This window comes from Rhinolophus ferrumequinum, chromosome 3 (assembly GCF_004115265.2).
Source record: "Rhinolophus ferrumequinum isolate MPI-CBG mRhiFer1 chromosome 3, mRhiFer1_v1.p, whole genome shotgun sequence".
Taxonomy (NCBI): Eukaryota; Metazoa; Chordata; class Mammalia; order Chiroptera; family Rhinolophidae; genus Rhinolophus; species Rhinolophus ferrumequinum.
In genome coordinates, this window is record NC_046286.1 from 26,336,091 (window position 1) to 26,352,725 (window position 16,635).

At 33.5% G+C, this 16,635-nt stretch overlaps 1 protein-coding gene across 1 annotated transcript; it reads right to left on the bottom strand.

Annotated features, from left to right (window-relative positions):
* Positions 1-1,383: 1,383 nt before the first annotated feature.
* On the bottom strand, positions 1,384-1,548 carry LOC117020786 (DNA-directed RNA polymerases I, II, and III subunit RPABC4-like). The gene has a single exon (XM_033103488.1). It carries the CDS (start codon positions 1,546-1,548, stop codon positions 1,384-1,386), a length of 165 nt encoding a protein of 54 aa, XP_032959379.1.
* Between the last annotated feature and the right edge of the window lie 15,087 nt (positions 1,549-16,635).

Consider the following 16,635-nt stretch of genomic DNA (forward strand, 5'->3'; position numbering starts at 1 on the left):
GAGAACCCAGAAATAAACTCACATATATTTGAGCAGATAATTTTCAACAAAGGAGCCAAAAACCTGCATTGGAGAAAAGAAAGCCTCTTCAGTTAATGATGCTGGAAAAATTGTAAAGCCACGTATAAAAGAAAAAAAAGTAGACTTCTATCTGTCACCATACAACAAAATTAACTTAAAATGGATCAAAGACCTAAATATAAGACCTGAAACAATTAACTGAATAGAAGAAAGGCTAGGTACCAAACTTATGGACTTTGGGTTCATAGAGGATTTTATGAATTTGACCTCAAAGGCAAAGGAAATAAAAGCAAAAACAAATGAATGGGATTATTTCAAACTAAAAAGCTTCTGCACAACAAAAGGAACCATCGACAAGAAAAAAGGGTAACCAACTGAATGAGAGAAGATATTTGCAAACAACACTTCTGATAAGGGGCTAATATCCAAAATAAAAAGAACTCATACAAAATTCAACAACAAAAAAACAACCAATCCAATTTAAACATGGGCAGAGAACCTGAACAGGCACTTCTCCCGAGAAGACGTACAAACAACCAACAGATATATGAAAAAATGCTCAACTTCACTAGTTATTAGGGAAATGCAAATCAAACCCACAATGAAATTCCACCTCACACCAGTTAGAATGGCTATTTTCAATAAGACAAGTAATAACAAGTGTTGGAGAGACTGTAGGGGAAAAAGTAACCCTCATACACTGCTGGTGAGAATGTTAAGTCGGTAGAGCCACCATGGAAAACAGTATGGAGGTTCTTTAAAAAATTAAGAATAGAATTACCATATCACCCAGCAATCCCTTTGTTGAATATCTACACAAAAAATCTGAAAACATTTATCTGTAAAGATATATGTACCCCTATGTTCATTGCAACATTATTCATGGTGGCTAAGACATAGAACAACCAAAGTGTCCTTACATAGATGATTGGACGAAGAAGATTCAGACCTCCTTTCTTGTCATGAATATTTTCCTAGGAGATTCTGTCCATATTATAATTTTTTTTTTTTGAGATCCTTAGAAAACTTTATTTTTAACAAGGGCCCCAACAATTCTACGTTTTGATTAAAAGTGTGGTTTGGGGAAGCACTTGAACCTTCATTGTGTATCGCTGACACTGATTGTGTATTATATGTCAGATAACATATACAATAAAATTACAATAAAATTAAATTACAAACCTGTAATTCAACAAAAATTAATTTATTTACATAAAACATTAATAGATACCTAAATATGCTATGGCTTTTAAAATGAATCCATGTGTATGTAGTTGTATTCATAAAGGTAAGTACACCTATCAAAAGCTATAGGATTAACAGCAAATCTTAATACAAAGATATTCCTCTGAATTCCATGTTTCACTGAGCATCAGAAACCACCGATCTTTTAGTCCTTTTCTTGTACATTATTCTGTATCCACATTCTCTGTCTGTATCTGATGGATCCCTGGATTTTATTTCATTTTCTCTGTGACATATCATTGACTGTTGCTTTGGGAGCTGAACGTCCTTCTGGGTGTCCATTGTTAGTCCCCAATTAGCATAGAGAAACTCGTCACACTCCACCCTTCCAGATTGCAGCTTGTCACTGTCTGTAATGTTTAATGTATTAATTCAAATAGACCTAGACCCCCTGGGCGCAGTGGAATTTTCCCAATTTTTTTTGTTTCCTATTTCTTACTCTTTCCAGGAGTAAGCTCCCAGATTACTTCTACATTCTCTGAAAAAGAATGTGTTCTTACATTTAACTTCCCTCAGTGTAAGGATTGTTATTTTTCTGTTCCCAAAGGTGTTTTCTCAGGACTTCAGGCTGTCCAGCAATCCATCTAGTCCGCTCTACCTATCTAGTCTATCACCACGAAAGTAGCCTCTGGAATAAATGTAGTGTCTTAATTTGAATATTGAGGAAAATTATTGTATAAGCTATGTATATTTGTGACACTTTTTAATTGAGAACTTTTAACATGGAGACCAGTTGCAAACTATCTTAGTAACTTGGGTCAAAGGCAAAAGCAGTCATATGAGGCTGGAAAACTTAAAATAAAAAAGACAAGAAAATTAAGAATATTTTGAGAGTTTGCATTTCTAAGAGGTTTATTTAGCTATTTTAAAATCAAATTTAGCAAAAACAGAGATTTTATAAGTCCTGTTGGTGTCTGCTTGAGATATTAAATAGTCATGGTTAAGAATTTTCCTTATGTTTAAGAAATGTTATGTTAGTTCTGTACAATTCCAGAGAGTATTTGTGTGGTATAGAGATGGTGTATTGTCAATTATAACTTTATTTTTCTATTTCTAAATATCAATTTGATTGATTTTCCTCCTAGCCCTAAAGTGAGGCAATCAAAGGGTAGCAAGGTGTCAACTCTTACACTGGACAGTGTTGCTGCACCTGAGGTAGCGGTCATTACCAACATAGTTAACAAAGATTAACAAAGAGCCTGAAGCTCCAGTCAAGTTTCAACCACAGAATGGAAACACAAAAGGGAGACATGACTAACCATTGCCAGCATTTTGCTTAGCTCACTTTCAAAAGGTTAAACTCTGTGCCCCAATATCAGTTCTTCTTTGTGCATACTGTTTGCTTGTCTTGGGATTAGAAGGGAAGAAAAAAAGGAATACACAGCACAATGGAGAAGCGTTCCCAGATTTTTGACTAAACAGTGTCCCAGGAGTAATGAAATGAATCACAGCATGAGACTGGATATAAATACAGATATAGCTCCAGAATCCAAAAATAATTGATTTTGTTCTTCTTGTTCCTTTTCCACCCCCTAGCCAGTTCTGTTAAAAGTGGGTAAAAGAAAAATACTCTATTAACAGACACATGAAAACATGCTCTATATTGCTAATCATCAGATAAATGTAAATCAAAACCACAATAAATTGCCTCACACCTCTCATGATGGCTATTACCAAAAACAAAAAAATATATATAAGTGTTGGTGAAAATGTGAAAAAAAAGGAACCCTATTACACTGCTGGTGGGAATGTAAATTGATGCAGCCACTGCGGTGAACAGTATGGAAGTTTCTCACAAAATTAAAAATAGAACTACTAAATCACTCAGCAATCCCACTTCTGAATATTTATCCAAAGAAATCCAAAACACTAATTCAAAAAGATATTTGCACTTCTATGATCACTGCTGCACTATTTACAATAGCCAAAATATGGAAGCAACCTAAATGTCCATCAAAATACGAATGGATAAAGAAGGTATGGTATATATATACATATATATATATATATACACACGTGTGTGTGTGTGTACACACACACAAAAGGTATCAAAAATGTATACACATTTTAAGAAAGGAAAAAAACTGTATTAAAATTATAATATTTAATATATACTAATAACAAAAGGTTATATACTAATATATACTAATAACAATATATACTAATAACAATTACAAGAGGTGCTCAAAGTGGTTACCATCAGCATAATTTTAAGTTTTTTTCTTTCTTAAAATGTGTATACATTTTTTGACTCTCTGTGTGTGTATATATATATTATATATGTGTTCCTACATTCTTATATATATATGTGTTCTTACATTCATATATATATGTGTGTGTATATATATATGTGTATATATATATATATATATATATATATAATAGATTATTACTCAGCAATAAAAGAGAATGAAATCTTGCAAATTGAGACAACATGGGTGGACCAAGAGGGTATTTTGCTAATTAGAATATGTCAGATAGAGAAAGACAAAGACGGTATGATTTCATTTATATGTGGAATCTGAAAAAATTAAACGTACAAAAAAATGAAACAGAAACAGACTTAGATATAGGAAACAAACTGGTGTTTCCCAAAGGGTGTAGTGTTTGAGCTGAAACAGGTGAACGGGATTAAGCAAGTACAAACTTCCAGTGATGGGCATGTAATGCACAGCATAGGAAATATAGTCAATAATAGTGTAGTAACTTTGTAAGGTGACAGATGGTAACTAGACTTATTGTGGTGATCATTTCATAATGTATATAAATATTGAATCACTACGATATACACCTGAAACTAATAGGATATTTTATGCCAATTATACTTCAATTTAAAAAAAGAAAAATAATCTATTTACATTATGTTTAGCAAATGCCAAAACATCTGTTCAAATAAGATTTTTAAGTAATTCCATATGTTTTAACTTCATTGTAAAATATTTCTTTTGTTTTGTTTCCAAGCGTATGATTCACTTTTCTACACAGTGTGATAGCTTAATAAATGTTATAGCGTAGTGCTTTACCTTTGATACACACTATTATAAAGGATGATATAAACTACAAAATTGTCTGTGTTAATATTTTTATAATTTAATATTTTACAAATATTTATTGAGTGCCTCCTATATGTCAAATATATACAAGGCCTTGGATATACAATAGTGACAAAATAAATCAGTCCCTCACTTCTTAGAATTGTCTAATGTGCAATTTATATGTGTATTTATCCTATAAGGTAATCTGTGGAGGGAAGCAAATTTTGCTATAGGAGCTTAGCCCAGAGAAGCCTAATCTGTATCCACAGATCAGTCACAATTTTCAGTATTAAGAAACACACTGTCTGCTGGGGAAAACAATATATAATAAAATTTGAATGAATCCTAGCTTTTCAATAAGATTTTACCATTTACAAAGTGATATTCAAATTATGGCTGTAAAGGAAAGGAAAAGATTTGCACAGATATGTAGTTATATATTGCTAACCATTAATGATTACTTACTTGTTGATTTTGTTTCTGGATTTATTTTTAGTTGGAATACTGTAATGTTTATAATCGAACATCATACCTCTAATCTCTTGAATATGGTAATTTATTGCCTTCAATTCCACTTACTACACATTCGTTCAACTCTTCCTATGTGCCAGGCACATACATGTTCAGTGCTGAGGCAACACATCCAGGTATCCCCGCTTTTGGACATTTGTTTTACATCACTTCACTTTAACGAAAGACCTGTATTTGTACCTAGTTTTGCTAACAGAAAAAAAAAATCTGAGGCGAATTTTCACTTTTATGAAAAAAGGTGAAAAGAGAAAATCGCACTCAGAGTTTGTTTTGCGGCAGCCATTATGAGGCAGTGTGCCCTCCCTCCCCAGCTGCCAGAGTGGCTCTGCCAACCTCCTTCACTGGAAGCACACTCAGCCTCTTAGCATCAAGCCCCATAGCTTTCACCTGGGTCTGTGAGCATCTGTGCGCTATCTCAGCTTATTTTGTACATGCATTAGCAAGATGTGTCCTAAGGTAAACACTTCTTTGTTTTATGCTATTTTGGCTAACAAAAGAGTTCATGAGAATGCTTTACATGAATTCTCATGATAGAGGGGGATATCCCGTATATCAAAAAATCCCGAATAACAACCTAATATGCATGTGGCCTTCTAAATGTCTTCTAAACAATTCTTGGTTTCAGTAATAAATATTTAGTCAATACTAAAACATATGCTAAACTAAGATGTTAATTCTGTCGATTGAGCCAGTGAAAGCTGTCAATTCATAGTACTTGCTACAGTTAGATTTGTAGTAAAGAAAAAGACCTATAGTGATAAATTAGGAAAATGTAATTAATTTAGGTTACTTATTTCAATAATAGGTTTAGAAATTATAATAGCATCTATAGAACGCCATCCACTTGTTGCTTATAAGCCAATTATTAATGAAATTTACAGTTGAGTGTTGGCATTTTTGTTTATTTATATTCAATTGTGAAAGAGCAACAAAGGTTAAACACACACACACGCACACACTAATTAACTAATTACTTGAAGACTTCCTTATGAAGCTCTTCCTAAACTTCAGTATCTCATTGACAGTCTCATAATCTCAGTAAGTCTCTTTAAGTCACAAAAAGCCTAGTACCAATGCTGAATTTTGGCATTAGAACCCTGTTCTAGTGGTTTAAAGATGACTGTATCTGTGGACTTCAAAAAATTAAGCAAGACATTAGAAATTCCATTGCCTTGATAAGATTCTGATTATTTACTTAGCACCTCGGAGAGTTATCCTAGGATGCCCTTCCTTAGGTTGCTGCCTTAATAGAATCCTAAGACCTGAAAACAGAAAATGCCAGTTGTAATGAAGGGATGGGGCTCTCGCTGGCCCAGTAATAAATATAGCGCACATCTCCTCCATTCTTATTCTATCTGTTACAGGAAACAGCTATGGTATGATAGAGCAGTAGATGTGCGCTCAATAAGGTTTTTCTTATTTACTTAGTCAACTTTGATGCATGAATTATCCTGACTTGCAAAAATGTTAAAACAGTATAATAGCTATTTTGCCTAGATTACAGGGCTATTGTGAAGATTAAATGAGCTCAGCTATGTGATTGCATGTGGCAATTTGTCAAGTGTAATACAAATGCAAGGCACTGTTATTATTTCTTTTCTCATGGAAACCTCATCATGGCTTTGTAGCTAATGTTGATTTATATTACAGTGTCCATAATCTCAGTACCTGCTCCTCCAAAATTAATGCAGATCCTCTACCAACAAAAGTGTACATTGCATTATTTTCACTCATATTATGAATCATGTGTATTGATAATAGTGGCTTGGCAATGCAGTAAAATCTGTCAGTCTATATGGTGAGCCATCCTTTACATCTAAGATATGTGCCCGAACCTCCAGGGCTGACACGCACCTTTAAAAAGCCCCAACTTCAGTGTCATCACCACATCCGCTCCCCAGGGGCAGGCACTGTGGAAGAGACTGAAATGACTTGACTTTGGGTCCCTTGTATTCCCTTAGTATGACCAATTATCAGTCCACAAATAGATGGCAGAAGCGAATTCACTCCAGGTATGCTTTTGTATCATCTTTCTTTTGGAATTAGGAGCTGAGGAGTTAAAAATTCAAGATAAGTTTGTCTGAGCCTAGTTCATGATATAATACTATGTAAATTACCCAAATTTCAGTTCTTCCAAACCCTTTAGATCCTGTTGAGATTACCTTTCTCTCTTTTAACTTGGGAAAGAGAAGGGCTATCTCACAATCCTTTTCCTCCAATCCACCAGGCAGAATTGCTTCTCAACAATAAATGCTCTCTCCTCGAATCCAAGCTAAGCCAGGAGGTCAGCACTCATCATTTGGTTCGCTCTCGCTCCTCACCACTTCTTGTAACATGCACATACACACACATGTTTGTTTCTACCTTTTGGCTGTTATAAATAAGTCTGCTATGAATATTTGTGTGCAAGTTTTTGTGTGGACAAATGTCTTCATTTCTCTTGGGTACAAACCTAGGAGTAGAATTGCTGGGTCCTATGGTAACTATATGTTTAATTGCTTGAGTAACTGTCAATCTGTCTTCCAAAGTGGCTGCACCATATTGTATTCCCAAAGCAGTGTGTGAGGGTTGCAATCTCTCCATATCCTTAATAAGCCAATAATAGGTATTATCTGACTTTTTTTATTATAGCCACCTTAGTGGAAGTGAAGTGGCATCCCCTTGTGATTTTGCTTTACATTTCCTTGATGACTAATGATATCAAAACACCTTTGCACATGCTTATTTACTATTTGCATGTTATCTTTGGATAAATGACTATTTATATCTTTTATTCATTTTTAATTATTTTGTTTGTCTTTTCATTATTGAGTTGTTAGAGTTCTTTGTATATACTATATACAAGTTTCTTACCAAATGTATTATTTGCAAATATTTTTTCTCATTCTGTATGTTGTATTTTAACATTCTTGATGATTCTTGTGACCTTTGAAGCACAAAAGTTTTAATTTTGATGAAGTCCAATTTATCTATTTTTTGTTGTTGTTGTTGTTGTTGCTTGTACGGTACTTGTGATGGGATGTCTAGGAATCCTTTGCCAATTCCAAGGTCATGTAGACTTATTCCTTTTTTTTTTTAATAAGAGTTTTATAGCTTTAGCTTTTAATTCTTATACATCTCTTTATTTGGGTCTTTAAGAGTAGTTATCTTTTTTATTGTTCAGGTCTTGTCTCAAAAAAAATCACGTCTTCAGAAAGGTTTTCACTTACCATTCAATCTAATGTTAACTTTCCTTTCCACATATTTCTCTATCATAATACCATAATTATTTCCTTCCCAGCAGCTTCGATAATCAGAAGTTACACTATTTATTTTATATTTGTTTATATATTCATTCATTCATTTGTTGATTATTTTTGTTCCTTTCTTTCAGTTATTTGTTTACTTACTCGCTTATTTACTTATTGTGAATTTCTACCCACTAGAATATAATTTCCCAAAATTCTGTGTTACTGCTTGGTTAATACTGCTATTACTTTTTAGGTGTTCAATAAATAATACACTAACAAATGCCAAGTGATAAAAAGGAAAATTTCTGCCATGTTCCAAATCAGAGACAGGGGAGAATTCCTGGTGAGTCTAATAGTGAGTAGGTGAGTACATGGCTTGTGTTGATATGTTGATATATTTATCTATTAATCAAATATTCAAATGTTGGATTCTACTTCTATTCACAGTACAAATTAAGGCATTGGGGTCAGTATCCAAACACAAGTTTAGGAAAAAGAAATATGTAAGTAGCAAAGATCAAGGTACCAATAGGTCTTCATTCTCTTAGATTAACTCTCTAAGAGTTAAAAAAAAAAATAGTTAATTGGAAAGCTAATTTGATATCCAGAAAATGAGGCTGATATTTAAAGATCACCTTGACACTATGGATCTAGTCACAAAAGGTCAACTATTTGAATGTACAAGTGATTTACACAAATTAAGTGCATTTAAATGCATCACAAACTGAAATAATTTTCACATTTTGGTGTGTATGCCCCTAGAATTTTAATTTAAAATATAAACTATTTATGAAACTGACCTTTGAATACTAAATCTTTTTTTTTCAGAGAACTTTAGAAATTTTCTACCTTTTGGGAATGTGACTGTAAGTACTTCCCTTTGATCCGCCACAAAATTATACCATTCTGTGAGGACTATCAATCTCCAGGTCCATCATTTGTGACGTTTTGGAATTATTTTTTGTTATATTTTAATGTGTCATGCCTGTATACCGCTCCATCCACTATCAATTTAGGTATTTTATTGTCCTGATGTTTCCACTATAGTATTTTCAGAATCATTTTTAGTTTTTGAATGCCAGGTGTTTGAAATTAATTCTACCTCCTTGGATAGAATTTGAAGTTCTCTCATGAAATATGTCTAATTTTTGTGTGTGTTAATAAAGGTTAATGACTTCACTATCTGTTTGATTTGCCAGGACCAGTCCTCCTTTGCCCATTCTACGTCTTCCATCTAGAATACCCCTCAACTTCCCTCTCTTAATAAACCCCACTTTGGGTTTATGGCTTTTGTTAGTTCTGGCCTCCCCAGCCTCAGCCATTATCAGTTCCACACAGCTCTGATTCCACACAGAATTAGAGATATTTTAATATAAAGGCTCAGTCTCCTTTTCTTCACTATTATAATCCCAAAAAGTGTCAAAATGGAATATCATTAGTTTCAAAATAGTATTAAAAAAATAGGAGACATTTAAGCATGATTTTATGTGGAAATGAAGGAACTAGAAAAGAAATCAATTTAGCTTACAGGTAAGAAGGAGAAGGATTCAAATCAAAGTATATTCGGGGAGACAGAAGCAATAAAGAAATGGTGGAATGGTAGTGGTAATAGTATTTTAACAGTAATAGGGAGGTAAGATACATTTTTCACTGTGGTAAAAAGAAAGAAGACTGTGTGTTTAAATTAAGAGAGACATTGGGGATGTAAGAAAGTTACAGAAACTCTTGTCAAAGTTATAAAGTTTAGAAGCCCTGATGTGAGAAATATACAAAATATTAAAGTGGAGAAGATGACATGTGTCAAGCCAAAATGAAAAATATTTTAAGGTTGGTGTCCTTCTGAAGGATCTCCAAAATTAGGCTTGTCACATTGGTTATGGACACAGACAAACCTGTACTTTACTCTTGTAATTGACTGTGTTGGCCTAGACAAGCTGGGTCATCGTACAAGCCTCAGTGTTCTCATCTGTTGATTGAGTTTTGTGTGGACTGAGTGAGGTAATATATATGAGGTACTTAGCACAATGTTTGGGACATGGTAGGTACATATGGATGTTGCTGCCATTATTAATCAGACAATTATCTGAAATGCTGACACTTCCCTGAAACATTTCGCAGTTATTTTGATGAGGTCATGAAGAATTCAGCAAACATAATTAAAAATATTTCACAGAAAAAATTACCCACTTGAAAAAATTACCCAATTGAAGTTTGTTTGACAAGAGATGGACAAATAAAGATACATGCTATAGTTTATAACTTTGCAGTAATACCTGGGTGCCAAAAAAATGTATACAAGTGGACGCTTTGGTCAACATTGCTCAAGCAGTAGTTTGCCATAATCAGAAGTGTCTGGACGCTGATAGTAACCTCTGCGAGCACCTCTTGTAATTGCAGAAGTCAAAAGTGACTTCTATTCATCTTTTGTTATCGGTATATATTGAGTATTACAATTTTAATAGTTTACTGTCCTTAAAATGTGTATACATTTTTTTTTGGCACCCTTTGTATTTAAAAGTGACTCAAGGATTTTCATTCTAATTGCCATTGCCTGACAATTATATGTAGGACCTATTCACTTACAGTATTATTTGTCAGAGAAAATATTGGTTGAAATGTAGAGAAAATGTTTGTTGAAATGTTTGTTCACATTCTAAGTTTTTTAAAATAAAAATATAAAAATATGTCTGCAGGATATCTTTATGATCAATGGATTATGCACATAATGTCAAGCCAAGGAAGATTAATGAATTTTTAAAGTGAATGATTTTGAAATTTTGTTATATTGAGGCACTGTGATTCAATAGGCCATGGGCATTACCAACAAGGATATCAAGAAAATAAAATAGTTTATGTCCCAGAGAGAAAAGCACTACAAATTGATAAATATGTTCTGGGAATTATCCAAATGCTGAAAGCAGTATGCTCAGGCTCAAAATTAGTTCTAATGTTACCAAAAACTCTGCAGTAAGATGCATCAATTTGTTCAAAAAGAATGGAATAAACAGATGTGTCTGACAGAAGAAGGCCGTAGGTGTTGAATGGAGAGAACTTGCAATCAGGAGCCTCAATCAGGAAGCCATACCCAAGGCTGAAATAATGAATCCTCAAATGTCTAGGAGAAAATTCTTTTTTAACACTTAAAAACACATATATCTCCAACCATTTTTTGTCTATTCTGGACCTAAGAGTCTATCAAAGCTAATGAGGAAATGAATGTGTTCGTCTGTGAGAAATTATAGGATATTTTGAATGATACAGGTTTTCTACTGACAGTCAAGTCGATAATTTTAGTAAACATGATTACACTCCTTGTGCTCCTCTTCATAACCTGCTCACTCGACCTCTCACTCCAGCCACTGCTCCAGCTAATGCCAAAGTCTTATCTAGCTTCTTGTAGGGTCAATCTATTAATAACAGCACCTCACCTGACCCTGCACGGGTCCTCTCACTTCGTGTCCCAGTCCCTTAGGAACCCATTTGGAACTCACTGGGTTATTAGCCAGGGTGGCTACCCTAGACCAATGGGCAATGGAAATAAATTCTGAGACTCCTCAGAAGGTCTACGAGATTGAGTAGCCATCACTCAGGGCATAGGGCACCTCAGTAGACACATGCTATGTTCTTCTGTTTCCTTATCTGTCCATCACTCTTGCATCTGAAGATTATATTATCTAATAAACTACACACAAGCTGCTGTCTCAGGCTCTGCTTTGGGAGAACCTAGGCTTAGACAGAGCAGTTTGTTCTTCCTTTGATGTAAGATGTTGTCTTTTTTATTCTTTATCTTTTTTAGAAAATGATTGAAGTTTGTTTGCCCAAGTGGTTGTACAGCTCTACCTATTTCACTTGATTGGGCCATTTGTTTAAAAAGGCAAATGATGGAATATAAAGTTGATTTAAATTTATTTTAGAAAGAAAAAAAACAACAACTAGTACCAATGTTCCTTTGTGTGACTGTAAATTTGAACCACAGTTCATGCATGACGGTTAGTTTTATGTGCCGTCTTGATACAGTACCCAGTTATACAATCACACACCAATCTAGGTGTTTCTGTGAAGGTATTTTGTAAAAGTGGTTAACATCTACAATCACCTGACCTCCAGTAAAGATTACCCTGGATACTGTGCATAGGTTTCAGCCAGTCAGTTGAAAGGCTTTGAAAGCAACAAAGTTTTCTGAAAAATGAAATTCTGCCTCAAGATTGTAGCATCAACTGCTGCCCAAGTCCTTCCAGCCTCCTGGCCTGCCTTATTTCAGATTTCCTAGGTCCCATAATGTCATGAGCCAATTTCTTTAAATGACGCTTTCTCTGTCTCTAATTATATGTATATTTATATGTGTGTGTATGTGTATTTGTATATGTATATTATATATGTATTATATGTGTATGTGTATTTGTGTATATATGTATATGTATGTGTATGTATATATATGTGTGTACACACACACACACACACACACACACACACACACATATATATATATATATATATATTTTATTTTTTTTGTAAAAGAATATCCTACTGGTTCTGTTTTCCTGGAGAACCCTGACTGACACATTATGTAATATTCTAAAGTTATTATATTGTATGATACTTAAAATGAAGAAAAAAAATTGCCATCAACTTTACAATGACTAAAGAAATATGAGAAAAAAACAAGTCTTCTTTACAGAAGATTTCCAAATTGTATTTATAAATACACCACCTCCGGGAGGGTGGGTTGGGCTTAATGACTTGCTTTCAAAGAGTTGAATAGAGAAAGAGAAAAACAATAGTGTTAGAATGGAGAATCCTAGGAAACACTACCTTAACCATGTGATGAAGTTTAGCATCATCTGTAATATGATATGGATAGCATGTAGCCCCCACGTGATGTGAAAAAAAAAGCACTTGACCTCTGTGTTATTCTTCTCTGAAAGCCTATAACCCCAGAATGACCATAAGAAAAACATCAGATAAACGCTGATAAGGGAACATTTTACAGGACACATGTATAGGACTCCTCAAAACTGCCAAAGCCTTGAAAAACAAGGTAAGACTTAGAAAACATCACAGACCAGAGAAGAGGGGGGAGACATAACAATTAAATTCAGTGTGGTACCTTGAATTTAATACTGGAAAAGAAAGAGGATATTAATGGAAAAACTGGTGAAATTCAAATAAAGTCCAGAATTCATTTAATAGTAATGTAGCAATATCATTTCTTCTGAAAACTGTACTTTAGTAAGATAAGATGTTAACATGGGGGATACTAGAAGTGAGGTTTATGGAAATTATTTTTACTATTTTTGCAAATTTCTATAAGTCTAAAATTATCCCAAACTGAAAATTTGCTTTAAAAAGTGAAAATATTTACTTACATTCATTATTTTACTAAGTGAACACAATATATTATAAATTTGAGAAGCATTTCTGACATAAATGTTTTGAAAAAATTTTAGTGGATGAAATATTTTTAGTTAATAAGAAAAACACTAGTAATTTAATAATTATGAAAGTTGTAATGTAAATAGGGAGAGAAAACCTTCATATAAAAGCCAAATTTGACATTAGCTAAGTCATAATTTTTCTACTTTTAGACTTTTCTACTTTAGAAAAATTTTAAAGGCATTCAAATCAGGACGAATATCACATAGCATATATTGTGACTTTTTCTCTCTCATTTCATCTCAATTCACTCTGGAAATTAAGTTCTAATTTAAAATTTTATGGATGATCATCTAAATTTTGTTACATTATTCATAATAATACGAAAATGATCTGTAAACAAACATGATATTTTTGACATATTTGTGCTAAATTTTGGTTATAAAATATCAATTGCAACAAATATATATTTTGATATCAAAAGCAGATTGTTGGAAATAAAGTAAGCAAAACATAAAATGTAGTAAAATAATAGCCTCTATGTTTACATCATTGATATTTCAACATACATTGGCAAATCATTATATCTCCCTTCTATAATGTTGTCGATACCCGTTCTTTAATTAGTTATTTCTTTACATAACTTTCTTACATTTAGATAGCTATCCTATAATTATACAATTTCATGCTATCACAACAGTTGCATAAGTTCTGATAAAACATATTTTTATATATTAATCATTCTTTCTTCTTAAGTATTCTATATATTATTAGTAAGACGTTATAAAGTATATTCTATTCTCTGTGTTATCTAATGTTACATGTTCCCAAGTTGGTTGTTTAGGATGATGTTTGGCTGAATATAGCAAAAAAATCTGTTCCACAATAGGGGCATAAATAAGATGAAAATCTCTCATGTTAAGAAAGCATGGAGATAGGCATTCCAAGTATGTTACTACTGCTTCATGTAGTCATCAGAGACTGTTCTAAATCTCTATAGTAGACAGTCTCTGCAGTAAACAATTTAATGTTACCCAAAGAGAGCTCTGGCCTTTTTCTTTGACTCCTGGGAGGTAATTTAAAGCTCTTAGAACACGCTGCCTGATAAAAATGTCTTTGTTCACCTCAGGGCCTTGAGCCAGTCATATGTAACAATGTAATTTAGGGTGAGAGCTTTGTGCCACAACAAGAATGTGATTTAGGTTGGGGATGTTGGGCCAGACCAGATAGTGATTTAAGATGGGGACTTTGGGTTATGTGTTATCACTGACTTTCAGGGGAGTTGGAGACTGAAGTCAGCCATATGGGTGTCCTAAAAGTTTACATGACTGAATCTCTAAAAAGACACCAAACATCAAGGTTCTGGTGAATTTCCTGGTTGACAATACTCTATGCATATTGTCACACATCAGTGCTAAAAAATTAATTGTATCTACAACTCCATCAAGACAAGACAAAAAACTGGCAGTTGGAAGCCAGAGGCTCTGTGTTTGGGAGTTGCCTGAGCTCTGTCCTATGTGCCTCTTCCTTTGGCTGATTTTTGTCTGTTTTTAATTATAATATGCCATAACCATGAGCTTTCAGTGAGGTCTGTGAGTTCATCTAGCAAGTTATCGAACCTAAAAGTGGACTTTGAGTCTCCTGACTTTGCAATTGGTGTTAGAAGTGAATGTTCTTATGGACTATTCCCTCCACTGTGACAGGGACCCAAGTTCTAGTTTTTCTTCTACCCAAGCAGATGCCTCTATCTTCTAGGTTACTTTAGCCCAAGATGGCTGCTGGAATCCGAGATATTATATCATCATTAAAGACTGAAAGAAGCATAAAATGTATAAGTGTGAGTGGCTGTTTCTCCAAGCTTAAGTAAACTTTCTCTAAGAAGCTTTCCCAGAAATTACAAACAGCATCTAGTTACAATTCCAGTTACAACTTAATCACATGACACATTTAACTGCAGTGGAATTTGGGAAGTCTTTTGATTCAGTGACAATGTACCCAGTAAAAAAAACCAAAATTCTGTTACTTAGGAAGGAAAGAAGAATGAAGTCTAGATTAGACAACTACTGATTTCTGGCACATGGTTCATAAACCGTATACTTAATGTAACATAAGCAATATGTGCAAATAATCTCTGAGGAATGAAAATTATTTTTAATATCACGTTGATTATGGAAATAAAATATTTGTTGGACATCTGGTTTTAAAAATCATTATGTGAAATTATCCCAAATTTGGTAATTTCTATGTCCACATAGACTCATACATAAATCATCACAATATTATTCATAATGGCCAAAAACTTGAAACAATTCAAATTTCTGTCTACTGGTGAATAGACGTTTATAAAATATGGTAAATCTGCACAATGGAATACTATTTATCAATGAAAGGGAACAAACCACGGATACATACCATAGCATGGATAGACCTCAAATCATTATGCTAAGTGAAAGAAGCCAGATAAAAAAGACTTCGTAGTGAATGTGTTCATTTTTATGAAATGTCCAGAAAAGGCAAATGTATAGAAACAGAAAGCAAACTGCAAAAGGACATCAGGAAATTTTTGGAACTAATAGACATATCCTAAAGTTGCATGGTGATGATTATACAATTTAATACATTTACTGAAAATCATGGCATTGTATTCTTACAATGAATGCATTTTACTGTATATAAACTTCTATATCAATAAAACTATTTCAAAATAAATAACTTATGTGAGCTTCCAGGGAAGATGTGTGAAAGTGCCGCCCTAGCCAAAGCATAGCTCTGTGAAAGTGAGTGTTTTGTGTCAGCTTTGTGCAGTGATTCTTAAGTGCAGCCTGAGGATCCCTCTCCATTAGTATTACATAATGAACTTTGTTACAGATGTTCTTAAGCATCTAAAGTTGGAGCAAGATAATTTTCACTTTAATAGTTCTTCAAGTGATTGCTTTTCACGCTAACAATTGAGTGCCCCTAGTCAAAAGAGATACATAATTCAGGTTAATGATACAGTATATTAAGGATTTGGGCTATGGATAAGTGGAAAGTTGGATATTTTTAAGTTCAACTAGGATTTCATTACATCATGTGCCATAATTTGTATCAACTATTGAAAGACAATTATAAATTTATTCATAGTAATAAAAATAAATTTCTTTCAAGTTTCAAAACCAAAATACCTTATAAAATAATACAAACCTGTAGCAAAAGGTAAA

Coding starts and splice junctions, on each gene's coding strand:
- LOC117020786 (XM_033103488.1), bottom strand. CDS start 1,548: ATGGACACCCAGAAGGACGTTCAGCTCCCAAAGCAACAGTCAATGATA.